Source organism: Herpailurus yagouaroundi, unplaced genomic scaffold (genome assembly GCF_014898765.1).
Source record: "Herpailurus yagouaroundi ecotype Mexico unplaced genomic scaffold, PumYag 181, whole genome shotgun sequence".
NCBI classification, from domain to species: domain Eukaryota; kingdom Metazoa; phylum Chordata; class Mammalia; order Carnivora; family Felidae; genus Herpailurus; species Herpailurus yagouaroundi.
Genome location: NW_024412412.1, coordinates 2,557,936 through 2,584,426, shown reverse-complemented (window position 1 = coordinate 2,584,426; position 26,491 = coordinate 2,557,936). Strand labels below are relative to the sequence as shown.

At 43.1% G+C, this 26,491-nt stretch overlaps 1 protein-coding gene across 1 annotated transcript in view; it reads left to right on the top strand.

The window, feature by feature from the left end:
- The window catches only part of CSMD1 (CUB and Sushi multiple domains 1), a 1,645,367-nt gene that overhangs the window by 1,384,325 nt on the left and 234,551 nt on the right, over positions 1-26,491 (top strand). The window contains exons 29-33 of the mRNA XM_040490416.1: positions 4,364-4,558; positions 11,971-12,087; positions 16,804-16,917; positions 18,633-18,728; positions 25,916-26,119. Coding sequence (XP_040346350.1) covers positions 4,364-4,558; positions 11,971-12,087; positions 16,804-16,917; positions 18,633-18,728; positions 25,916-26,119 — 726 coding nt within the window. The remainder of the gene's footprint in view (positions 1-4,363; positions 4,559-11,970; positions 12,088-16,803; positions 16,918-18,632; positions 18,729-25,915; positions 26,120-26,491) is intronic.

Here is a 26,491-nt window from a genome sequence, read left to right as displayed (position 1 = left end):
TAGTCTCTCTCTCTCTCTCTCTCTCTCTCTCTCAAAAATTAAGAAACACTAAAAAAATAATAATTGTTATTATTTTCACGTGTGTTTTAATGTCCTCTCATTTGTTTCTTCAGAATGACTAAGGTTAAGTACATCAGAATAGTAGTTTTATCTCCTTGCTTTTCAACGTGTGATTTTGTGGCCCTCACCTGTCTCCACCACCCATGGGCACTGGTTCATGAGGAGCCCCAGCCAAGGCAAGCTTCCTTGTTTGCCCACCAGATGGGTGTCTCCCACTTTCGTTTGGGACCCCCCCCATCACCTGTTGCCAGAGAAAATAGAGACAAACTCAAACACAAAACACCCTAAATTAAGCATTTTTCTATAGCGTCCATGAAAATAATCACATTCTTTTCAAATCCATGTCTCATGGAAACCAAGAACATACAAGATATATGACAAAGAATTAGAGAAAAGGACTTAATGAAATATCAATTCAGACTAGTGAGCGCTTTAAAAAAATAATGAAAATATGTATACTGATTTAAACTTGAGTTACTTATCAGTGATTAGAATTGTCAAGTAAAACACAGGACACATTTCATGTCTGTTAATGCTTCAATGGACTTATGTTTCTTTATATGATTTTAGGTAGAAAATTAATCTATTTCCTTCTAAACACCAAAATCTACAAACTTACTGATTCTTATTAAAATGCCTAAGAGAAAAATATTATATAACTCAGCAGTCAGAGGAGTTCTTGTGCTTTGGGGATGGGATCTGTTAATGTTTATGAATAATGAAAAACAGCACATTTAGGCATTTTCCATATCATCAGACAGTTTCTGGAGTAACGAGAACTCACAGACGTGCACTTCACCATGACAGTGCCCATTCTAGAATGAGCTGCAAAGCACCACCCCTCCTCTAAACATAAGGATGGACATTTGTCACTGCCTGCCTGTGCACTTTGTGCTCTCCAGGGCCTCCTCGGCTGGACGAGGGACTAAAGGAGGAAGGAGGTACATTCCTAAGGGTAGGAAGAGAGACGTGCCTCTTTTGTGTGGGTTCTTTCAAGACCAGGGCAGCTTTCGAACTGGGGGCCACAGCTCTTCATGTTTTCAAAGCTCTCCAGGAGAGGCTGTGAAAAACAGAAGTAGCAGAAGACGAGGAAAGGTCGCAGTGACGGTGCTTTGGTCAGCTCTCCGGCAGGACGAGAAGTAGGAGGCACGGGCAGGGTCCCTGAGCCACAGTGTCTGACGCCGGCTGATTGAACCCACTGTCCTCTTGCGCGAGTTCTCAGAGGCGTGTCCTTAGGGAGGAAGGACATGAACTGTGGCAAAACACACTATGTTATAAAGTCATCGAATTAGAAAATAGGACAAACCGTAAGCGAAAACCGTGTCTGTGATTTATCACGAAACATTCTGAACCAAGAGCTGGAGGAATGGAACCACAGGGTTAGAGGGGGTTCATTTGCAGAGATGAAGACACCTGCCATCAGAGACCTAACTCGGTGACACAGAGCAGGCGGTCGTGTACATGGTGTTTAGTGAGACAGTAAACTCGACTGAAAGGGATGTATGACAAATAAATGATTGAAAAGGGAGAAAGGGCAACAGGCATGTATGGTAGACCCCTTCTCTGTGGTTTTGCTTTCCTGGTCTCGGTCTGGGCGACCCGTGGTCAGCGGGGTCTGGAAGCACATGCTCCGCCCCTTGAGCTGGACTCAGAAGGGCACCAGAAGGTTCCCAGGAGCCTGACACTGGTCGTCGTGTCCAGGTCACTCATGAGCTTGGGTATATTTTATAGTTGTTCCATTTTATTAGTAGTAATTATTGCTGATCTCTTAAACTCTCATAGGCATATATGTATATATAAGTAGGACAAAACATAGTATACATAGGGTTTGGTACTCTGTGCAATTTCAGGCCTTTCCTGGGGGTCTGGAAATGCATCTCCTAAATAAGGGGGACTGCTGCTGTGTACTGAGAAAATTTTTAGCACTTTAAGAGAGAGAGGAAGCATGAGCCCAGGAGGGGCACAGAGAAGGAGACACACAAAATCCAGACTCTGAGCTGTCAGCGCACAGCCCGACGCGGGGCTCGAACCCAGGAACTGTGAGATCGTGACCTGAGCTGAAGTCGGCCGCCCAACCGTCTGAGCCACCCAGGCGCCCCCATAATACATTCTCAGAATACGTGAAGTCAGCAGTTGCCAACGAGATCTCTGTTTGGCTGATGTTGACACAGATCGTTATAAACACAATGGAAAATATGGAATAAATACAGTTCAACAGCCCTCTTTTGTTTCCTGCAAGCCTTCCCAAGCTTCGTGCTGTTCTCCTCTGCCACATGCCATCCACTCCTAAGGGGACACGCAATGTTAAGTCCTCAAAAGTCACTCCACTTTCAGTCTGTCATGGCATATCTGTTAGAACCTCTCAGGATGGTTTTCCTGCAAAGAGGAGTTGGTGGAAATAATAATAAGCAACAGATAGACAATCAGTAAGAAACAATTTAAACAGAGAGCATGATCAATATTAATTCCAGCCAAAGAAAATCAGTCTACCACTTATAATTTCCAGAGATCTTTTGTATGCGAATGAAGGAATTGACACACGTCAAGGCAGAAGAAGAGTGAAAACGTGTCTATTTTATCCACTCAAGTTACCCTTGAGCATGTATTGATATTAATGACCTTAATCCCTCTGTCTGTCTGTCTCTGTCTGTCTCTGCCACACACACACACACAGACATGCACAGACAAGCCAAACTGTATTTTTATACTGTCAGTTAAAAAATGAAGATTAATGTTTCAGGTATCTTCTAAATTGATCACTTGAACATCTATGAAATTCAGGTCTAGAGCCTTCTGACATGACCAGGAACTTTGATGATGGCATGAAAAATGTTGACGTGTATAAGCAAAAACGCCATTCAAATGATGAAGTACAATATAACTATGTAACTATATATATTACTATATATATAACTACATATTTATAATTATAAATTATATAATTGTATATATTTATAACATTTATATATTATAATTTGTATATTATATATACTTATATATATATACTTATATATATTATAGACATATATAGAGAGAGTTATCTATCCATTTAGAGATATTTTGGAAGGTCTATTGAATATAAAGACATTTAAAATGGTAAGGTTACCAAAAGTCAATAGGAATTAACCACATAGCTACAAGTCTCAGAGGGGAAAAAAAAAAAGACTGGTTTCTATTTGGGAACAGATAGGCTTTTAGTGAAAGTTTCTTTTCAGTTTATTTCTTTATTTTGAGAGCGAGACAAGGGAAGGGCAGAGAGAGACAGGGAGAGAGAGAATCCCAGGCAGGCTCTGAGCTGTCAGCACGGAGCCCAGCATGGGCCTCCGACTCACAAACTGTGAGATCGCGACCTGGGCGGCAACCGAGGGTCGGACGCTTAACCGTCTGAGCCTCCCAGGTGCCCCAAGTGAAAGTTGTTACACTTCTCTTGGGCTTCCAGGTCCACAGTCCGCAGCAGACCAGCTCTGGCCCTCGCAGAGCTGCAGGGGAGGACAGAATGGAGGGCGAGGTGCAGCCCGCCCCGTGCCTAGAACGCAGCCGGCCCTCACCTCCCTGGGGCGGTCACCGCAGCCAGGTCGGAGCTGTCGGGAGGTCCTGGCGGTGAAGGTGCGGCGACTGGCGCTATCCATTGGTCCCGACCCCGCCGCCAGGCGTTGTGCCCCCGAGTGCAGGGAGGGAGCCCTGTGGGAGGCCCGGAACTTCTCCTGTCCTCCCTGCCGGTCTCGGTCTCTTCTTCCCTGTATCAAGTGCTGAGCACTGGCATGCACCGAGCCCGACCCGGGGAGTGGCCGGATTCTCTCATGGCCTCTGGGGCGTGTGGTTTCACATCAGCATGATTTAAGTGCAGTGGTAGGAAACGACCTCAACTTTTCCAGCCTCGCTTTCTTTGCTTCAGTACTAGGTTCCGTAGCAAAAAGAAAAAACAAAAAAACAAAACAAAACAAAAAAAAACTTGTAAAAAGTAATGTTGTGTTTTTTACCTAAATGAAAGTGATTCAATAACGATTCTGTAGTAAAATGTGGTTTTAAGAAAAGAAGTGTAATTGTATTAAGTTGGAGTTTTTCCTATTTTCGTGTTATTGAATTGTTAACTTGGTAGTTATCACATTAATAATGACATGTTATTAATATTAACTTGATACTTAGCTACTAACTTGGTTATTTGTCCATCTATAAATACTTTTTGAGCTTTTCTCATATACCAGGCACTGTTGTAGGCAGTAGATAAAATGAGCAAGCAAACAGAGAAACAGACAGAAGCTTAAGATCCCTGCCCTTACGGAGGTGACCTTTGCTTCTACAGAGAAGCCCCGGGAAGCCTGTTTCGACCCTGGAAATATAATGAACGGGACACGCATTGGCACGGACTTCAAGCTTGGCTCAACCGTGACCTACCAGTGTGACTCTGGCTACAAGATTGTGGACCCCTCCTCCATCACGTGTGTGATCGGAGCGGACGGAAAACCTGCCTGGAGTCAGGCCTTGCCTTCCTGCAACGGTACGCGTGGGCCCTGTGCTGTCGTTCATAACACTTTTACTTTAGAATGCACGGTCTCATTTGACTTTTACTTTAGAATGCAACGTCTCAGGGGCGCCTGGGGGGCTCAGGTCATGATCTCATGGCTCATGAGTTCAAGCCCCGCATCAGGCTCTGTGCTAACAGCTCAGAGCCTGGAGCCTGCTTCCGTTTCTGTGTCTCCCTCTCTCTCTGCCCCTCCCCTGCTCATGCTCTGTCTCTCTCTGTCTCAAAAATAAATAAATGTTTAAAAAAATTAGAATACAACATCTCATTTTACTTTTACTTTAGAATGCAATGTCTCATTTTAGAAATGCTGTCACGCTTCGGTGCTGTAGTCCCCTAACCAGTGGTTAGGGCTAGATTCCCTTACAGAGCCAGTGCAGACTAAGTATTTCACATGCCTTGATCATTTGATGTATGGCCATTGTCACAGGCTTCGGGGAGGGGTGACATTTTTCTCTCAGATAGTCTGGCATTTTTAACTTCTTTTTTTTTTTTTTTTTAATATACTAGGCCTGATGCACATTTACAGGTACTAAGTGACAGTCTCCTGATGCACCCTTCTGCTTCTGTCTCCATGTCTGTGTGTGTGTGTGTGTGTGTGTGTGTGTGTGTGTACACATGTATATATGTGTATATATTCATGTGTCATTCTCCCCCCAAATATCACTGGTTGTAATTCTTTATATGGGCATTCACTTACTAAATCCACACATTAAAAGGTAAGATCAACCTTCAAGAGCAGACAGAACTAGGGCACCTGAGCAGCTCAGTTGAGTGTCTGACTCTTGATCCTGGCTCGGGTCGTGATTTCACAGGGCTGTGGGAGTGAGCCCTGGGTCAGGACTCGTGCTGTCACTGGATCCTGCTTGAGATTCTCTCTCTCCTTCTGTCCCTCCCCAGCTCGTGGCACTCTCTCCCTCTCTCTCTCCTTCTCTTTCTCTCTCAAAAAAAGAAGAGACAGAACTGACCTACAGTGACAGCAGTCTGGTGGCAGTTACCCCGGACAGTGCAGTGACAGACAGATGTAGATTTCCGGGTCTCTGGCCGTGTCCGTATGTTAATCCAGTCAGTGATTTCATAGGACTGTCCATAGACCAAAGTGTTCCAGCTTTGGGCATATGACTTGTAACCTCTACCCTGAGATGATGCACATTAAAAAGAAGATGGTAAAGCCCATGGCGTTTGCAGAAAAAAAAAAAAATGATTTCCAAGTTATTTTAGGATGAACTCAGGTACAAGTTTAGTTAGATATAATGAACTTACCAAAAGCTTTCTTTTTCTCCCCCACTCAGGACAGCTCACGTTACTGGTCCCTTCAGACCAAATCGGTCAAATTTAAAAATTAAACAAAAGAAACAAACCAACGTAACGCCCTTGGTCGCACTGTGACATCCGTGTCCCTAAGTCTGTGTGTGAACCCGAGAACTTGTCGATTTAAGAAGCCACCTTGCCAGGACTCACCACTGGGTACTGGCACAGTAAGGACTTCACACAAGTTTCTAGAGGAAATGAATAAGTTAGTGAAAAGCTAAAAATAAATTTTCATGGAAAATTATGCAGCCTGTTAAATCTTCCTAATCTGACATGTTTTAATAACCAAAATGAAAACAGATTCATCGATGCTTCTCAGATTCCAGGTCTGAAAGAGTGAACGATGCTGAGGGAAGTAAATACACCATGGCCCCCCCCCATGCATAGTGCGCGTTTCCGTGTTTTTCATTAAAGTCTGAACTTAACCAGTAAGGTTTGGGTCCTCAGCATTGTAATCTCTTCTGTGGAGGGTGAGGAAGCTGGCCAGCCTCATAACTCATGTTAACTGCAAAGTGCATGTGGGACCCTGTGGGATTTCCTTGTTGCAAATCTGCGTTCCCCCAACGCCATTGGGCCCGGGATAGGGGTGGCCGTGGGCCTGCCTGCTCTGTTTCGGTCTTGAGGAAAAGCCAGAGAGGAGTCCAGTTCCAGATCCACTCTTAACCTCATGTGCGAGGTGGGAAGGTGGTTCAGTGCCTGTGGGCCTCTGTGTCTTCTCGTCAGGGACAACGGTGATATTTGCCTGATACCCTCTGTGGACCTATCATAATAATCATATGGAGCGATAGCTGTAAAAGATGTAAAAATCAGGGCGCCTGGGCGACTCAGTCAGTTGAGCATCCGACTCAGCGCAGGTCATGATTTTGCATGTGGTTCATGGGTTCGAGGCCCACATCGGGCTCTGTGCTGACAGCTCAGAGCCTGGAACCTGCTTCAGATTCTGTGTCTCCCTCTCTTTCTACCTCTCCCCCACTCATGTTCTGTCTCTCTCTCTCTCTCAAAAAGAAATAACCATTAAAAATATAGATACGTAAAAACCCACGTATATTTATGTTACATTTTGTAGAAACTTAATATGTCACATTTTAATTATATTTAAAATGCACATGCCCTTTATAAAATATAAATAATGCCATATACATGAAATAAAATGCCCAGTAACCTCATAGATTTGGAAGGGCCTGAGAAACATCATTCATCTCAAATTCTTAAAAAGCAATCTAAAACTTCTATTTCAATGTTTATTGTTATTTTTTACTTTTGAGATTTTGGAAGCCACTTGTTATATATGTAAATTACCCTTTACATACATACACATATACACACCTATGAGTGTAAAGGGAAATTAATCTATAAACATAATAAAAAATATTGTTTCTATTAATAACAAACATATATAATATATATTGAAATATATATATTTATACACCAATAATATATAACATTAATATAATAAATATAATGTTGATGGATAACTAATAATATAAATAAGTAATATATATTTTTATTATGTTTTTAGGTTTATTTCCCTTTATACTTATAGGGTGTATACGTGTATATATATTTCAATATATACTAAATATAGATATTGAAATAAATACATTACATTAAATAAAATATATATTAAATGTAGATTAAATATGTGTGTGTGATGTACATGATTCATGTACATGTATATGTAAAAATAATATGCATATATAGAAAGCAAATTTATGAGGGAAGTTTGTAAATTTTAGCACCAGGCAGTGTATTTAAGTCATGACCATGAAGGCCAGCTTGTGAGTCAGTGCCTCCCCTGGCTCTATTTAATGAAAAATGCTGAAAAGCCACATACTTAAGTTACCGTGTGAGCTGCTTTGGGCAGGTTCGACAACATGGAAGTTTTGGGGTCCTTCCCGCTAAATTTCCTAAAAACTAACATGAGGGGTGTCTGGGAGGTGACACAGTGGAACCCAGGCAGTGCTCTCATGGGAGCCTAGGGTCCTAGATCGCCGTCCCAGAAGTGGGTCCAGGGCTGCCTGCAGGCTGCTTTCCTAGGTCTTGAGGACCCCACTTTCCAGGGGAGAGGTTCTGAGGGTGGGGATTAGAGCAGGGCCCAGGGGTTATCCAACTAGAGGTGGCCAAATTCTGGCTGCACCACCCAGGGCTCAGGACATAAGAATGCCTACCTCACCAGTGTTGGAAAGATTAAATGGGATATGCATATGGCTGTCTCAGACAAAGTAGGTGCTCAATAAATAGAAAATCTGGATTCTGTATGTAGATCTTAATCTACATGTAAATGGAGTACATGATCCTTTTAATAAACCAGAGGGCAATGATTGCGGACTCTTGGTCTGACATCCAGTCACGTCGTGACTGTTGAGCATGAAACCCCAACAAATGCAGTGCACTTACACACACCTCAGTTCCCAGCAGCCATCCCGCATAGATAATGTGTGAACAGAAACACCTCCCGGGATATAACTTTCTACAGAGGTTCTAATATTTTTACTTGTATTCCACTAAATGTACATCCCAGGTGTGGTAATATCCCTCTTCAGACATCTCCATAGAGGATATATATATGGGGACCAGAGTAAAAATAAGAAAGAACGTGAGTTTTAGACTTTGTTAAATAATATGCAGGAGGAATTAAATTTGTATTAAACTCAAATGCAATTTGAACCTGTGGGGGAATGATAGCCACAAAATAAACATAAATAAAAGAAGTCACATTTGGATAATAGATACAGAATCAAATTGTAAATTAGAGACTATTTCTTCTGTATTTGAAGACCCATAAAGCCAAGAGCAATTTCTGTTTACCTGTCATCAAAGTGCACAACACATAAATTTTTATTTATGCTATTTATTTACATTTAAGTAGAACTCAAAATACCAAATCATTAAAGTAGAAATTACCTCCCCCCGTAGTTTATTTTGGATCTGTCATGGGGAATAACACATTTTGTGCATGAATCACTACCTGTGGATCATTTAGATGACCAGCTAAACCAGGGATTTCTGCTATATTGTAAACGGTTCAAGCCTGAATGGCTCAGTCTATTAAGCGTCCAACTTCGGCTCAGATCATGATCTCAAGGTTCATGGGTTCGAGCCCCGCGTCGGGCTCTGTGCTGACAGCTCAGAGCCTGGAGCCTGCTTCATATTATGTGTCTCCCTCTCTCTCTGTTTCTCCCCCACTCATTCTCTCTCTCTCTCTCTCTCTCTCTCTCTCTCTTTCAAAAATAAATAAAACATTAAAAAAAAACCATTTCAATATTCCATATATTATGGAATGCAGGCTGCACGTTCTGGACTAGTTTATTTTAAATGTAGAATATGATTTTTTTTTTCTTGGTGATTCATCTGTTGTCTGCAGTTTTTCTTCACTGAAATTTACTGTAAATTGAACTGAAATTGAAACAACCCAGAGCCCGTTTCACGGGTCAGGATGTTAGCTGTGTTGTTTCAGTTTACATTCGATTCGATTGAATTTTGTTGTCTTTACGTATGAGGCATACATTCAAGTTAACCAGATGGATGAGTGAGTTCTTGTTACCATCTGTAGTTATGATATTATTGCTCTTTATTCATTTAGAAAATTATCTGTTTCATGCATTAATTACCAAAGAGCAAGAACATCTTTATTTTTCTTTCATCACATTAACGTAAAATAATGCCCATTACGGAAAAGACCATACCTATCTGCATCTGAGGTCAGCGCAGTAACACGGACAGAATAATCATTAAGAATGAAGTGAAAATCCTATACATATTTTTGTCAATTTCACAAATGTTTGCTTGTGTGCAAAATAGTTCTGGTGCTTATCTAGAATGTGTAAGCACAACCGAATGCATCAAGGAAGCAGTAGACCTAAAATGCCAGGTCAGTTTCCTTTCATTTCATCTTTTTTTTTTTTTTAATGTCTTGTGTTATCATAAAATAATTCTCTTTCATCCTGTCCTTGAACAAAATAAATGTTTGTAGGTATACTTCCACAAATACATCACACAGTGTCCTTGATAAGATTTCTGTCTGTCAGATCATTTGGGCATCCAAATGTTACCCCAGTGGTGATTTGCTTCCACTTTTTATTTATACCTGTGGCTTAAAATTTGAACTGGATGGATTTTCTAGGTTTAAAAGAAAGGATATTTGCACAGTTACCTGCTTGAGTTTTATATGGCTGAGCAAAAAATAGATTTCTATGCTTCATGGTACTTACGTTTTAAAATTTGAACTGTAAACTTTTAAGGAGAAAAGTAGTTCTGAAATACCCTGGTTGCATTTATATGGATGAGGTGAAAAAAAAATTAAGCGATGTATCTAAATTAGTAGAATAAGTCACCTAGCATTTCATGTAGAACCTTCAGCTTGGGAGTTTAACTTCTATCAACAAGTTAAAGTAGAATTTTTCTTTTTAGAATTGTAAAATGTCAGTGTAAGTGTCGTGGGATGATAAAATTATTCTGAATCAAGACACCAGCGGGAAGACCACACTCAGTGTAGTTAAAGAAAATCTCTACCTGTTGATCATAAGTAGATCAACGCTGTCAGATGCGTAAGCTGTTTTCCCTTGAAACTTAGAATAAGACTTCAGTTTTCCAAGCTGTTGTGATGTATGGCTTCGAACTCTCACAAATCACGAATGAGGTGCTTTGACATTAAATGTCAACATAGTCCAAGGAGCTTTGTTAGTTGCGAAGAATGCCTATCAGTTAGGACTTGATAGTGTGTTAATTAACATTGGAAGGATTAAATATATTGCCTTTGATTTGTCTTTTGGTGCTTGAAAACTGTCTTATCAAGAATAAATAAGTTGTACAAATCTACTTTTTCAAACACTAAAAATGATTCTGACTTGAGGTCCATGGGGGTGTATCTGAGACCAGGAGCAGCGTGGTCAGGCTGCAGGCAGCGGGGTCCGGGAGGCTGGTAGTTCAGTGCCTGTCCCGGGTCACACTCTGCAGACTGGGACGTCTTCTGAAGTCACATTTGACGGATTGAAGGATAGGGCGTTTAATTAAAAAACTGGGAGTCACGAGACTAGGATTCAATTGAATGTCTGTCTGAACATGCTTCCAGAGTATTTTCGGTGTTGTCCCAGTGTTTTCAGTGTTTCCTTAGCAAAAGTAATGCCCAAGCGAATAAAATAATGAGAAGGAAAGTAAAGACACGCACACGCGCGTGCGCACACACAGAGCTCTGCACGTAACACTTGTTACTGTATCTGCCCTGGCTTTCTCGTTATGAATCAATTCAGTTTTCAATCAAACTTACAGAGACCCCGGCTTATTAGTAATTCTACATGCTACTCTTGAACCGAGTCTTTGAGATGAAAAGTTCAACAATGAAAAGCTAAAAGCAAACATTATTTTTTCTAAGCCCTGTAGTAATGTAAAAACAGTAGAAAACTGAAATAATTTTTGTAGCTCTTCAGTTAATATGACTGATGCCAACCAGAAAATTCTCGTGAGACTCAAAGTAACTCAGGAATCTGTTCACTTCAGGCTTGTTGTTAGTTTCTTACTAACATTTTCATGATCATTTTAGCACGTCTGGGAGAGGTTTTGGGATTTCCTGAGACCATCATAGGTTTTTCTCCTAAGTTTTCTTTATTCAAACTTGGTAAATCTCCGCTTTTCTTTTCCTTCACTTCCCACAGTGAAGTTAAGTAGTCTTTCCATTGGCCACTTTGTTAAATTTCTTTTTTAAATTTTTTTAATGTTTATTTTTGAGGGAAAGAGTGTGAGCAACAGAGAGAGACAGAGTGTGAGTGGGGGGGTGGGGAAGGGGCCTAGAGAGAGGGAGACACAGAATCTGAAACAGGCTCCAGGCTCTGAGCTGTCAGCACAGAGCCTGATGCGGAGCTCGAACTGACGACCCGTGAGATCATGACCTGAGCCGAAGTTGGACGCTCAACCCACTAAGCCACCCAGGCACCACCCCCCTCCCCCCACTTTGTTAAACTGTTGAACAAACCAGGTGAGATGCTCATTTCCTCAGTGTTTTCATCCTCCTGCGGCCCTGCCCCTCGCGAGCAGGTGTGGCGATGGTTTTGCACATGCTGTTTGCTTACTCCCTCTTGCAGCTCCCTGCGGAGGCCAGTACACGGGGTCCGAAGGGGTCGTTTTGTCACCAAACTACCCTCATAATTACACGGCCGGTCAAATATGCCTCTACTCCATAACGGTGCCAAAGGAGTTTGGTAAGTTTCTCTTTCTTTAAGGTTTATTCGTGGTCATATTTGTTTCGATGTTAATTTTTCTGTCATCTTATAAACAAATCTTTCGGCTCTGACTATAATAAAAACTATAAAAGAAGACGATTTGTGTTAAAGCAACAGGTTTTCTAAACGTACACAGCATCCATTCCAGTTATTTTATCAATGTCATGTAAAATGCGTAAATTTTCTTCTAAGATTCTGATCCAGAATAATCAGAGAGAATCAGTTTGGCTTGACTCATCCTTTGTTAGAAACTAGTGTTTTTTGAGGCAGGATGGCCAAGTGAGTGGGCCAGGGGAACACTGGATACCAGTCTGCACCTGCATTTCTCAGTCCGATGCTGACAGAAGTCACCGGATCAGTGAGCTCACCTTCGAGTAGGTAGAGATGTAAAAGTGGGCAGATCCCCATGTGACCCCACGACACCTCGCTTACGAATTTCCCTCCTGAACTTCGCTTCCAGTCTGAGCCAGCTTTCCGCCTGGCTTCTTCTCTAGAAGGGCCTTCCTGCTGGGTCTGCACTTTTCCCAGAGCTGGATTCCCACACCTCCAATCTCACTCTTGACCACGGACATTTCCTTTGATTTGGGTTCTTTTTTGGAGTAAACCAGATAGTCGTTTTTATAACTTTATAGACCAGGTTCTTTTTTTCCCAGTGGTACAGTGAAAACCCTACATGGCTAAGTTTTGTTTTTTTTTCTTTACATGTGATGTAGCAGCCATCCACTCATAGACAGACAGCAGGTAAAGATTCTAAGGCTAGAATCTGTTTGAGGGAAAACCCTTTGGAAAGTACAATTATAACACAAGTAAGTTACTTGTTGGGTAAGAAATTGGCATGCGGGAGACAAACAGTTTCTGGATGGCAAGTAAGTTGTTCTGCGTGTGTGTGTTTGCACAAGACGGGCAGACATTTCTAATAAATGTTAACTTGGTAAATGAGCGAGGTCTCGCAACACAAGTCGTACGTGACGCCCGATGTCACATGATCACAGCTGAGCCAGTGGTCCTTGAAATTTGCTTTGATATATGAGTGCTTTGGATGACAAGCGTGTTTCCGGAAGGTGTTATGCTGACAAACCAAGGTTTTACTCTATTTATTATCTACAGGCCTCTTCAAAACTGACGAAAACCTTCACCAGGATCTTACTTTAGCCTTAGGTGGTTTAGGTCACGGGCCTTTCATGAACCGTGTGACGAACTTGCTTGCTATTTTACCACACACCATGTAGTGTCTACCCTGGGCCAGTACTCAAGACTGTTGGGCTTTTCGGGCTGGGCTTTCCTTGGTGTTTAAGAGATGATGGACTTGCTCGTGGAGACCAGGGCAGGGGGACCAGCTCCCCACCAGGCAAAGGGCTGGTTCACTTACTCTGTGAATGAGCGACAGCTGTTACTCTCATTTGAAAAGTGAGAGGTTGGGGCGCCTGGGTGGCGCAGTCGGTTGAGCGTCCGACTTCAGCCAGGTCACGATCTCGCGGTCGGTGAGTTCGAGCCCCGCGTCAGGCTCTGGGCTGATGGCTCGGAGCCTGGAGCCTGGAGCCTGTTTCCGATTCTGTGTCTCCCTCTCTCTCTGCCCCTCCCCCGTTCATGCTCTGTCTCTCTCTGTCCCAAAAAATAAATAAAAAACGTTGAAAAAAAATTAAAAAAAAAAAAATAAAAAGTGAGAGGGCTTCAGAATATCTACTTTGCTACAATAAACAAACAATAAAACTTAGAATAGCTCCTGATTCTCACTCTTTTTGCTTGACCATTTCCTTTAAACTAATGTCACTTCTTCAGCTCCCGTTAATTCGTTTTTTCCACCTAAGTGCTTAACGACATCCTCCAGTTACTTTCCTATTCCTTTTACTTTTGTTCATAGATAAACGGTAGAACATATTTATCACAATGGAATATAGCAGCCATATTCTATGATTTTAGTTTATTTCAAAATTTATTGAATTGTCACAACACAATTATGATTTCCCAACAGATAAAAAAAAAGTCACACCTCTATCCTAAATATTGATCAGAGTTTCCCAGTCTGAAATGTTTAAAGATATACATTTATCACATTCTATCCAGGCAGAAAATTTTAATTTAAATTTTAATTTGAAATTAAAATAGTTGCACAGAGGGTTAAATGAAAATCTATACTGCCTTATCTTGTATTATCTTTCTTCTTTTCCTTACTCTCTCCTGGGAAATAAATCAGTTCAACAATTTTGGGGGCACCTGGTGACTCAGTTGGTTGAATGTCCGACTCTTGATTTCTGCTCAGGTCATAATCCCAGAGTCATGGGATCGAGCCCCACATCAGGCTCTGTGCTGAGGATGGAGTCTGCTTGGGATTCTCTCTCTCCCTCTCTCTCTGCCCCTACCCTGCTCATGTGCTCTCTCTGTCACTATCTCTCTCTCTCTCTCTCTCTCTCTAAAATAATAATAATAATAATAATAATAATAATAATAATGATAATAACAAACAATTGTGATAACGGCCAGGATGAACAAAACATAGTCTATGCCCTAAAATGCCCACTGTTGTTTTGTTTTTTTTTTTAATTTTTTTTCAACGTTTTTATTTATTTTTGGGACAGAGAGAGACAGAGCATGAACGGGGGAGGGGCAGAGAGAGAGGGAGACACAGAATCGGAAACAGGCTCCAGGCTCTGAGCGGTCAGCACAGAGCCCGACGCGGGGCTCGAACTCAGGGACTGTGAGATCATGACCTGGCTGAAGTCGGACGCCCAACCGACTGCGCCACCCAGGCGCCCCTAAAATGCCCACTTTTTAAGTGCCACATTAGCTCAAGGTGTGGGCGTCGCTAGGTGGGAAGAGGCATGAGTGTGGTGAACACAGGTCTTCAGATACTCCAATTCTCTCCCTGTTTTCACCCAAAGCGTCACCAAAGTACCTTTCTACGACAAAGCTTTGATCACGGAAACACCTTGATACACATTTTTCACTCCCATTTTGCCCACGAGAAAACCCCACGTTTTTAGGTCCTAAAGTCTCAGGTTGCAGTGGCTTTTGCTTTCCAATCCCCTCCTTGTCTCTTACCCACTGAGCGCCTGCCACACCAGGCCTTTTGCCATATTTGTCACCTGCAAAGTTTTGCTTTCAACGTTCACGTACTGAAATAATTCCCTGCCCTTCATTCTTCCCCCCAAGTGGTTTAACTTCTCATGCCTCAAGGAAGCGACACTGCTCTCCCCACTATGAGACATGGACTCTCCCCCAGGGAGACCCCGTGGCCATGAGCACTTGTCAGTCTTGGCTGCCTGTTTGGGGCAGAGTCAGTCATAGGTCTGAGCTCCGCCCAAGCAGCTCATCAGAGAAGCCTCATCTTGGCCAACATGTAGACCCACACCCGTATTTGTTGTGAGGAGCTCAGTGCACGTTGGCACGTGACGGTCCTGGGACCATGTTTCTCTCTGGATCATCTTCAAATTCTGGTTCTAAAAGTTTCTTGAAATTACATGTCTGTGATTCACTTTTGTGCTATTTAAAAGACCCAAGCGTCCTGCCTCCAACGTGATGAAGATTTCATTACGGGGGGGGGGGGCTGCTATGAGAAAGGAATTGTATGAGCCAGAACCATGTTGAAATCATAAAATTCTCTTCCTCTTTCTAATTCTTTGTTTTAGAGCAGTTCATCCATTGGGAAAGTCCTCCTGGCTTACATGCTTCCTTTAATTATTTGTCTCTAGAAAATTATAAAGGAATTATAAAATCTTAAAATACATGTATGTATGTGTATGTATAGTCTATTACATGCATACTGTACATGGTGCATATTATACATACATGTTTATATATGTAATACATGTGTGTGACAGAATATATAGCATATCTAAAACACACACACACACACACACACACACACACGCACACAAGCTATTACAGTTAGATTCCCCTCCATTTGGCCAACACATTAGTTCATTAGAATCTGACATGTATAATTGATACATACATATCCATTTCTTATGCAGAATGAGAATAATTTTAGTTTAAACCTTGCACATAAATAAGAATTAGTCGCTCCTTGCTTATATACTAAATCACAGGTGTTTCTAACTATTGTGGAGGCCTATATATTGTCACTTTGAGTGAAAAAGTTTATGAAGTTTGAAGTGCTGAAATGCACAGTAATGTTTTACTTGGAGGAGGTGTGTTCTTGCTATTTATATCACCCATGAGATAAATAAAATTGTGTGGTGGGGTCATAATAAACATCTCTATGGTATGTTGCTGACCTGTGTGTAAATCTCAATGAGTTCACGTGAATTTCACCTTGTAATAACAAGTGAACAATTTTAAATTCTTCACCAAACTGGCATGTTTTTAAAACCAAGAATTGTCTTGATCCCTGTACCTATTGTACATGAAACGAAACATCGTTAACTGCTCTTAAATAATGGGGCAGCTTTATGGCTATTCTTGTATTATCCTAATGTAGTTCCAGAAACAAATTTAATATTCAAACAGAGTGGGAACAGTAATGCTATTCCTTTTATTGTGTTTCAAGACACTGAGAAGCGAAATAAAATTGTTTAAGCCACTGAAAACTCTTAGAAAGCCGGGGAAACCAGTTCATGATTTTCTGCAGGAATCTTAGGAGCACGATCCTTGAGAGGAATTGGTACATAGGTGGTGTAAGCCTCCGTGTCTGTGTTTTTTAATAAGCGTTGTGCCACCCACCCCTTTATTTTGCAGTCGTATTCGGACAGTTCGCCTATTTCCAGACGGCACTGAATGATTTGGCAGAATTATTTGATGGGACACACCCACAGGCCAGACTTCTCAGCTCTCTCTCCGGGTCACATTCAGGTAAACATTCAAAGCATTTGATCTTTAATTTTATTTAGACAGCCAGGGTCACTCATTTTAAACTTGTCTTTTTTTCTCTTTTTTAATGAGGGAGAAATGCAATCATCTTTGAATTTGCTTGCCTACTTAATAACATTGTTTCTTCGATATAAAATTTCAACTGTATGTTTATCTCAGATATAAAACCACTGACCATCATTTTACTTACTAAGGTTGTAGGAAATACAATATCCATCTCAAGAACAAAGGAAAATATCTGAAAAGAAGGGATAATAAATGATCTTGTGTGTTCTGTTTTCTATCCTATGTCCCCTAATCTTCCTGGAGATAAGCAGTATCAATATTGTGGTCTCAGTCCTTGCCAACCTTTAAATACGTGCGTATAGAGATTCATCACCCTCCCACAAGTACACGGGTGCATACGTGTATACACATACACAGATGAATGTGTGTGTGTGTAAATGCGCGTAAACGTACGTGGGGCTGCATAAAACGGGATGCTATTTCAAACTCATTTTGTACGCCGCACTTTTATTGAAAATCACATCTGCAGTTCTTTCCCTACGAAAAAGTATATAGACCGAAAGTGATTCATTTCAGTGCTGAACAGGATTCAGTTGATTAGCGCAGCACAATTTAATTAGCCCCTCGTGGATTGGGACCCTGGGCAAACTGCAAGGTTTGTGCAGTCACTGCGTTGTCATCCCTGACCAAAGTCAAGTTGTGCGTGTGGATCACACACTCTTGCCAACCAAGACTAAGTTTGATTATTTCCTGTTTTTCACTGTTGTTAACCAAGGTCCTTAAGACCTATGTCTTGTTCTTTTCTGCCAATGTCCGATGATGGAACATCGAGAAACGCATCAGAAGATACAGATTTATGTTATGTTATGTTATGTTATGTTATGTTATGTTATGTTATGTTGTGTTATGTTGTGTTATGTTATCTTAGAGAAACAGAGATAGAGTCTGAGCGGGGGAGGGGCAGAGAGAAAGGGACACACAGAATCCGAAGCAGGCTCCAGCCTCCTAGCTGTCAGCCCAGAGCCCGATGTGGGGCTCGAACCCACAAACCGTGAGATCATGACCTGAGCCAAAGTCGGAAGCTTAACCGACTGAGCCACCCAGGCGCCCCCAGAAGATACAGATTTAAAGTACTGTTACCTGTTGACAAATTCACCTCTGAAATGCTTATGTCATTCATATGCTCCTTAGTGGCACGTGAGAGAGACCATTCCTGTATAGTGGGTGTACTTTAAAAGGTAAAAATATATTTCATAAATTTATTTTTTCTGAATCTAAATGCTTTAGTATTTTTAAACAAGTTTAGATTCAGATTTTCTTAATTTTCTTAATTGAAGTAAAATCCTAGCAAGTAACTGTCAAATAAAGTTGATTCTGAGCTACTGATAAATCTGATTCTTGTATTTCCCGCTTTGTCAGCTAACAGACTTACGATCAGTGCCTGCTTCAGAAGGAAGCATAAGTGAGATATTGATTAAATCCACATTTTAATAGAACGAACAGGCAAGACCAGTTTTAAAATCTTGATAGAAACAATGCGTCTGGGTCCTAAACCCAAAGGGAGATCTGATAAGAGTACAACAGCTGAGAGTGAAATTCTGAGTTAATAATAGTTATTTTCCAAAATATTTGCCACCACCCCACAGTGTATTCTACGGATCCCACTAATTACCTCTGGTTTTCTTCGTTAGGTGAAACATTGCCATTGGCGACATCAAATCAGATTCTTCTCCGATTCAGTGCAAAGAGTGGTTCATCTGCCCGGGGTTTCCACTTTGTTTACCAAGGTAAGGGTCAAAGGTCACTGAGCACACCGCTCTGCCCTCCCCGACATCAGACATACTGCTGTTTTCAGTTAAAGCACTGGCCATTTCTGCATTGTGTGTTTTTTAATACTTAGGAAATTGAAGGTATTCATATGTTTATAATAAAACGATGTAATAAAAATATCACAATTTTGCCTTCTGACACTTAAATATATACGACATTTCTCCTGCAAAGACACAGTGACACCTCGTTTATCTGGCATCATCAGGAAACACTTACTGATCAAATCCCCTTTGTCTGGCACTGTATACTTTGCAAAAGGATTGCATGTATATTATAGTTTATGTAACTCAGTCAAGTGTCTCATAAGAGTTTAGATTTCAGTACCTGCTTTCGTGAAATACATTTAAAGCACATTTTACAATTACAGATCTTCCCGTAAAAAAGGAAGTCGAAAAGGCAACTTAACGAAATCAAACAAAACCCAAAATACCGTCCGTGCCTCCGTGACTCTAAACACCCATTTTGTCTTATTTGTGTTCTGTTAACTTTTGCACCTTGACACCTTTATATTTATTTCTGAAATTGGAGCTTATTCAAAATGTCCGAGGTTGTGCAAAGTTTCTAAACAATGAGGATTGTTTTGTTTTCTATCTCTAGAGTCTACCTTTGTCTTGTCTGTTCAGTGCATGAACTTGACAAAAATCCATGTCAACTGTTTATACACTTTCAGAAGCACAGAGCGGGTCTTTGGATGTAGGTTGTAATGGCCGTGAAGCTTGAGATGTGAGAGAGATTACCATCTTGGCGGATAAACTGTGTGTTCCAAAACAGGAAGAAAGACTTAGTCTTTCCAGGTCTCAATTTTGCTCGAGGCTACAGAGATTACTCGCCCCTCTTAGCTCTTTTCCTCGGAAGTGGCAAGTGGCCGGGAAGCCCCAAGCGTCAGTCGCTTCTGTCCTTTGCTAAAGACTTTGGAAAACGAGCTTGACATCATAGTGTTTGTAAAAAAAGAAAAAAAAATTACGGAAAATAGCAATCTGTCATTTCACTTACAACTTATTTCTAATACTCTCACGCTGCAAGACCCATGCCCTCAAAATGTTTTCCTAAAATCTATAAACTATAAAATATTTCATCATAAAAACCTCACTGCTCAGGAACAAGATGATGTGTAAAGGAATGAGAAGGAATAGCGCCTTAAGTACACTTTTTAACCTGGAGACATTTAAGCTACTGACATGGACTGTCTTGATAAGGGGCTTTCCTTCCTTTTTGATAAAGATTAGACATCGAATAAAATATCTGAGGCAAATGACCCTAACTCTATCCTACTTACAAATACTGTCCTCAGAAGTCACGACTTTAAAAGGTATGTTTCTTGGCTTCAAGTAACATATCGCCATTAAAATGAATGAAAACAGGAAAGTGGTAAGAAAAGAAAATCATTTATAGGAGGAATATGTTTTCCTTGTCCTTAAGAGTATATAATGACTCTAACACCCTCAATATTTTATAAAGTCTCAATATACCTCCTTTTCTTGCTTTTTGTTCCTATAGTGAGTTTATGCAAAAATTGTCTTTTTATCAAAGCTAAATCCCTTGGAAGCAAAGAACTAGAATCATGAATGCAGTTTATAAATCACTTGAGAACACCTGGGGACGTTTTCAATACATCTGAAAAGTTAAATTGAATATTACTTTCTGAAAGATGCTGGTTACGTGGGAGCCAAGAAATTATTTGAAATCCATTGTATAAAAACTTTCTGAATAGTGCGTTCGAATACCCCTTACGGCTTCATTCTTTCCTGAGTATTAAAGCTTTAAATTGCACGGGGAGTTTCTGCACCTGTTAGAGACATCGGTGGCAAAGTAGGTAGCGAGGTCAGGGTGCAGGGAACCCGGACTTGACCCAGTCATTCCAGCATCACTGCCTCTTGCGCTCCACTCCCCGGCCCTCCCTGCCGCCTGCTTAATAATGAGGCCTAAGTAATGAAGATGTTTCCATCTTTCTGATCCTGTGGAGAAATGGACGTAGACTTTGTTTTACAAAGTGTCCTAATTAATTTATATCTTTGCTGGTTTTCCTTTGCTTTCCACACCCCTTAGAGGCAGAAGGGTCTATTTGAAAGGTCAGAAGTGGGAAAGACAGTGAGTTAGGACCCACGAGCACCCCAAAAGAGGCGAATGGAGGGGATCCCTTCCTAACCCAGTGCTTTAAATACCTGTCCCACATTAGTTTGTCAGTGACGACTCAGTACCTGTGAAGCCCTGCGTCCAGCTGCTTGGTGCTATTGAATTAAACACTCAAGGACGCTATCTACTCGGGGTGGAGGAACTACTTTCCAGGTCACGGGTCCTACAAGCAGTAGTGTGGACGGAGACGGAGAAGACATGGTGCATTTCAGTGACAGGCAGGCACCTTTTACAGCAGGTGGCTCAGGAGTCATTCCTCCTGGGGCCACCTTGCATCCCCCTTGCATTCTGCAACCACACACCTCGGCGATGTGACAGTTGACTCGAGAAGCAAAAGCTGTTGGTAGAACCTACCAGGAACAGACATCTGGAGATTCTCCTGGAGTGTGAGGGTCCCTGGGGCTGTGCTAACATTTCGGTTTCCCAACTGGACCGCTGTTGATGTTTGTCCTACATAAACAAAGTTCCCTGAAGACACGGCAGGAGCACGCCTCGCTTTCCGATGTGAATGCGTTCAAGTGGCTTCTTGGATTTCCTTTCAGGCAACCTGGAGAGGGTGTCCCCTCCCTCCTCCCCCAGCACCCAGCGATTCCTGAGCCCTCCCTCCCTGAGCTCCTAGACCTACACACTGGCAGGACTGCAGTCAGCAAAGGGGATTCTGCACATTTTGATAATCTTTGGCACTCCGCAGAAAATGGATCGCGCATAAAGTCAGTGTATTCTGGGGGCAGCGAGAAAATCAAAATTCATGTCACCCTAAGAAACCCACCATGTGGAACACTCACCTACTGTTCCTCAATAAATTGAGCACAGTCTGGTTCCTCTGGTGTTAGAAGAGCCCTTTTAGTCTATATTATGATGTGCTTATGTTGCATTTGTAGATTTTTTGGGGGCTCCAAATACACACTTTTTTTTCAGGTTTTTTTAATGTTTATTTATTTTTGAGAGAGAGAGAGACAGAGCACGACCAGGGAAGGGGCAGAGAGAGGGAGAAACAGAATCCAAGGCAGGCTCGTGGCTCTGAGCTGTCAGCACAGAGCCCGACGTGGGGCTCGAACTCACGAACAAGATCATGACGTGAGCTAAAGTCTGACCTTGAGCCAAGTGAGCCACCCAGGTGCCCCAAATACACACCTTTTAATAACAGAATCAACCTCAGCAATATTGGAAACGACACAAGAGCCGACGTGCGTGGCCACAGAGACGACTGAGGCAGAGCAGATAAGTCTCCTGTCCTCTCCTGCTTACTCTGAGGCACATGCTAATTTATGGCAGGGTGGTTAAAAACCATCTGCACAACCCCCCCACCCCCGCCATGCTCTGTGTGTGCACGTGACTGAATGCGTCTATATTAAACTCGGCAGTCGACAGTGTCTCATGAGTGTACTACTATTTTTAACTCTCTTATATTTGTGCCTGGCTGTTTGCACAGATCATCCATTTTTCTTGGGTATTTCCATGCAGGATTCAGCACTTCATTAAGTTCTCTCAGAATGAGTCATTCACACCACAGCTAGTAAACCAGGTAGGACATCTTGAATATTTCAGGGGGGAAAGGAGGCCATGTGTTTATATCAAGCTTCCCCTGAGTGCACAACGTACAAGTGTCAGTTGGCCGAGTTTCCGTCTTTCTGGACACATTTGCTGTGTGGACAGCTCCATTCCAGATCCCCATCTGAAGCAGCCTCCCGCTTCCTGGCCTTCTGGCCTCCCGGTCTCCCAGATTCACTAGCTCGGGGCTTTCCTGTCCCAGGGTCTCCTACCTCCTACCTCCTACAGCAAGACTCACTGCCCTTAGCAGTGAAATAAACAGATGAACAACCTGGAAGCAGGAAGCGATTTTTCTGAGTTTGGTCAGAAAGAAATTGACGTGAAAATTTCCACGTGAGGTCCTTCCCAGTTGTTGAAGTACATGTCTTTACTGATTTTCCCCAAACCTCATCTCCTTTTAGATGACATAAATTATAAGGTTTTCCACTTCGAAGAGACTCGCATTTTGTATAAAGAGCTTATAAAATGCATACTTCTTACAAAAAAGACTGAGCAAAAGGTTTTGTTCATAATTCAGTGATGTATGCTTGAATTCACTGACGAGTGATGGCTTGTCGAATCCGATTTTTCAGCTACCCAAACAGAATGATTTTGAGAAATAGAAAATATCCCCCATCACTAAAGAAACAGGCAAGCCAGCCTCCCTTAGACTGGCCAAGTGACTGCTGTGGGCATTCAGGTTTGTTACTAGGTTATTGTCGGTGTCTGGTTTTGTCGTCATACCTGCTCTGAAAGATGAGCGGTGAAGGAGCCGCGTGCGCAGACCTGGGCTGAGCTCTGGCAGTGGCTTTGGGCGAAGGACCCACCACGTGACATTAGGCTCTGGCTTCCCCTCGCGGTGGGTGCTCTGAAAGCCCGAGAGCAGCCCCCAGCCCCCGCACCAGCACAGCGCACCTGCTGCGGCCGTCACTCGTCGTTCAGTACGGCACCTTCTCTCCTGAGCCGACCTCAGTCCCTGTTCGCTTTCCGCTGGGCTGATTCCCCTCTTGCTTCACCGCAGCGTGAAACATTGACTAAAAGATACAGGGTAGTAACCACAGAGGACGGAATTTCTCCCTGATGCTGCCCGAAACATCCAGGTGAAGGGCAGGGACCGGAGGACGGGCCGACAGGGAAAGTGGCTGAATGCTGTTGGATGCTCCCCAGACGGTGCATGGACGTTTGAGGTCGTCTGTGCCTGCTTCGGCCCCACTTTCCAGAGACTTAAAATTGTTCTTCTCCTCACTGGGGAAATTTCTTCCTCTGGAGAACAACCTTCATAATATCACCCAGATGTAGGTGTTGTTCATTTATCTTCGTTTCCTTAAAAAAGGACAACCATGAAGTTCATGAGGAAAGGCTGAATAGTGGCCTGTGTCCGAGTGACCCTTGATGGTGTGTTGTCCCCGTGTACGGGGCCTGGAGTGGCAGTGATGCCCTGGAAAAAGTGCTCGCATATTTATTAAATATTAATGTATTATTAGAAATAGAGGGGCGCCTGGGTGGCGCAGTCGGTTGAGCGTCCGACTTCAGCCAGGTCACGATCTCGCGGTCCGTGAGTTCGAGCCCCGCGTCGGGCTCTGGGCTGATGGCTCGGAGCCTGGAGCCTGTTTCCGATTCTGTGTCTCCCTCTCTCTCTGCCCCTCCCCCGTTCATGCTCTGTCTCTCTCTGTCCCAAAAAAATAAATAAACGTTGAAAAAAAAATTACATTTAGAAATAGAAACGTCACTGTGTTTGAGGCTTCTTAGATAAGCGTGCAGCGTTTGCTATCAGTAGCCGGATGTTTTTCGTGTAATTCAGGACAAGGAGAAAAATTGCCATTGGAGACATTTCTCCATTTTGGTAACAACAGCAGCAAACACTTGCGAACTGACGCCTCCATGGGATGGTCTTTATTTATTTCCTCTTTGGCCCTCATGCTTCTTGTTCAACTGCACCAAAATGCTGAGACATATAAATATGACAAATAGGAATTTTCAGCACTTTTTATTATGATATAGTTATTCTGCATTCTGTTTTTACTTCTAAAAAAGAGCCATTCTGATGTATCATTGTTTCAACTGTAGTGCTCGGTATATAATTTTATTAACTTTGCGTCAGAATCGTCTCCTGACTCCATCTCGTAGACTTGCTTTCTTAGGAGCAGTTACTCAGATGCTGCCTGTCACTGGTCAGGTTCAATGCAAAACCTGATGTCCCCATGTTAGGAAAAGCAGTGTGAACATGGAGCACTGTTTTTCGGGAAAACAAGGACGCGAGCACACTGTCAGAGGGGGGCACCGTTGGATGAAAGAATGCACAGACTGAAGAGGATCCTGGACACAATACATACAAACGGCCTTTAGCTGCAGAGAATAAAAACAGATCATGGAGTTTTCATGCCCATACCTTGTGGATCTGTTTCTCAACGAGTCGTTCTGGAGTAACAGATGTCTCTGCGAGCTGAAGTATATTCCAAACTTTACCCCGTGCCCCTTTTGGGAAGCAGAACAATGTCTCACAGACAGTAGATTCCAGTATACAACCTAACAGACCCCTCACCTCACACTGGAACGAGGCTCACCTGCCCGTGACTGTCAGCCGAAGACCAGACCTCAACGAAAACCACAGCCCAGGGAGACCCTGGGGGTGTCTCAGAAAGGGAGTTCTGGGAGGGGCTGGTTATGGGATTGAGGTTTGTGCCAGGTGATTTGGGACAGGGCTAAAGGCAGTGTGATTTTGCTTTGCCAGAGGGGCTGTTGGGGGCGGAGGGGTGGGCCGTGTGGTTGGCCATCTTGACTTTTATCCAGAGGTGGAAGGAACACGTGTGTTGTTGCAAATGGCAGCATTTATTTCTGTTTTAAGGCTAAACGGTGTTCCATTGTATGGACGTAACACGTTTTCTCTATCCCTTCACCCACTGATGGGACACTTAGGTTGTCTCCACAGCGTGGCTACTGTGAAGAAGGCTGTGGTGGACACGTGGGTGCAGACAGGTCTTTGAGATCCTGATTTCAGTGTTTTGGGGGATATATCCGCAGAAGTGGGATGCATTCGCGGAAGTGCTGGGTCATCCAGTAGTTGTGTTTTTAATTTTGTTATTACATCACAATAGCCGTATTATACTCACTAGACTCTAAGGTCCTTGAGGGTAAGTACAAGTTCTGAGGCACCTCGTTATCATGAGCACAGTGATTTGGGCGCTTAATTAACTTTAACTGCCTGCATATAGTATAGCTCAGGTCTCATAAGGCGCCAATGCTCCTGATGCCGCGTTTAACTCCTCTGAAAGGAGACTATAAGGCGGTCCTTGGGGTTGGTAAGAGGTTGGATGCAGGTACGGAAGTGCTCCCCACATCGTTCCCTCTAGAACCCGCGGAAGGCATTACTGATTTCTGTATTAACATAAACTCGTTCTGGACTCTCTCGACTCCTTTTCCAAGGAAATGGTGGGGCTTCCCCAGGAAGACACCGATGGCCGTGTTGTGTGTTTGCTTCTAGCTGTCCCTCGAACCAGCGATACCCAGTGCAGCTCTGTCCCTGAGCCCAGATACGGACGGAGAATTGGCTCCGAGTTCTCGGCCGGTTCGATTGTTCGATTTGAGTGCAACCCGGGGTACCTCCTTCAGGGCTCCACCGCCATCCGCTGCCAGTCCGTGCCTAACGCGTTAGCACAGTGGAACGACACAATCCCGAGCTGCGTGGGTAAGTGTGCCCGTGGGTGTGACGGCGTGCGTGCTCGCGGGTGTGATGGTGTATCTGCCCGCGGGTGTGATGGTGTGTGTGCTTGTGGGTGTGACGGTGTGCGTGTGTCCACAAGGCGTGACAGCGTGCATGCCCGTGGGTGTGACAGCGTGCGTGCCCGCAGGTGTGACGGTGTGTGTGCCCGTGGGTGTGACAGTGTTTGCGCTCACAGGTGTGACGGTGTGTGTGCTTGTGGGTGTGACGGCATGCGTGTCCACAGGTGTGACAGCGTGCGTGCTTGCGGGTGTGACAGTGCGTGTGCCCGCGGGTGTGGCAACGTGTGTGCCCGCGGGTGTGACAGCGTGCGTATGTCCACAAGGCGTGACAGCGTGC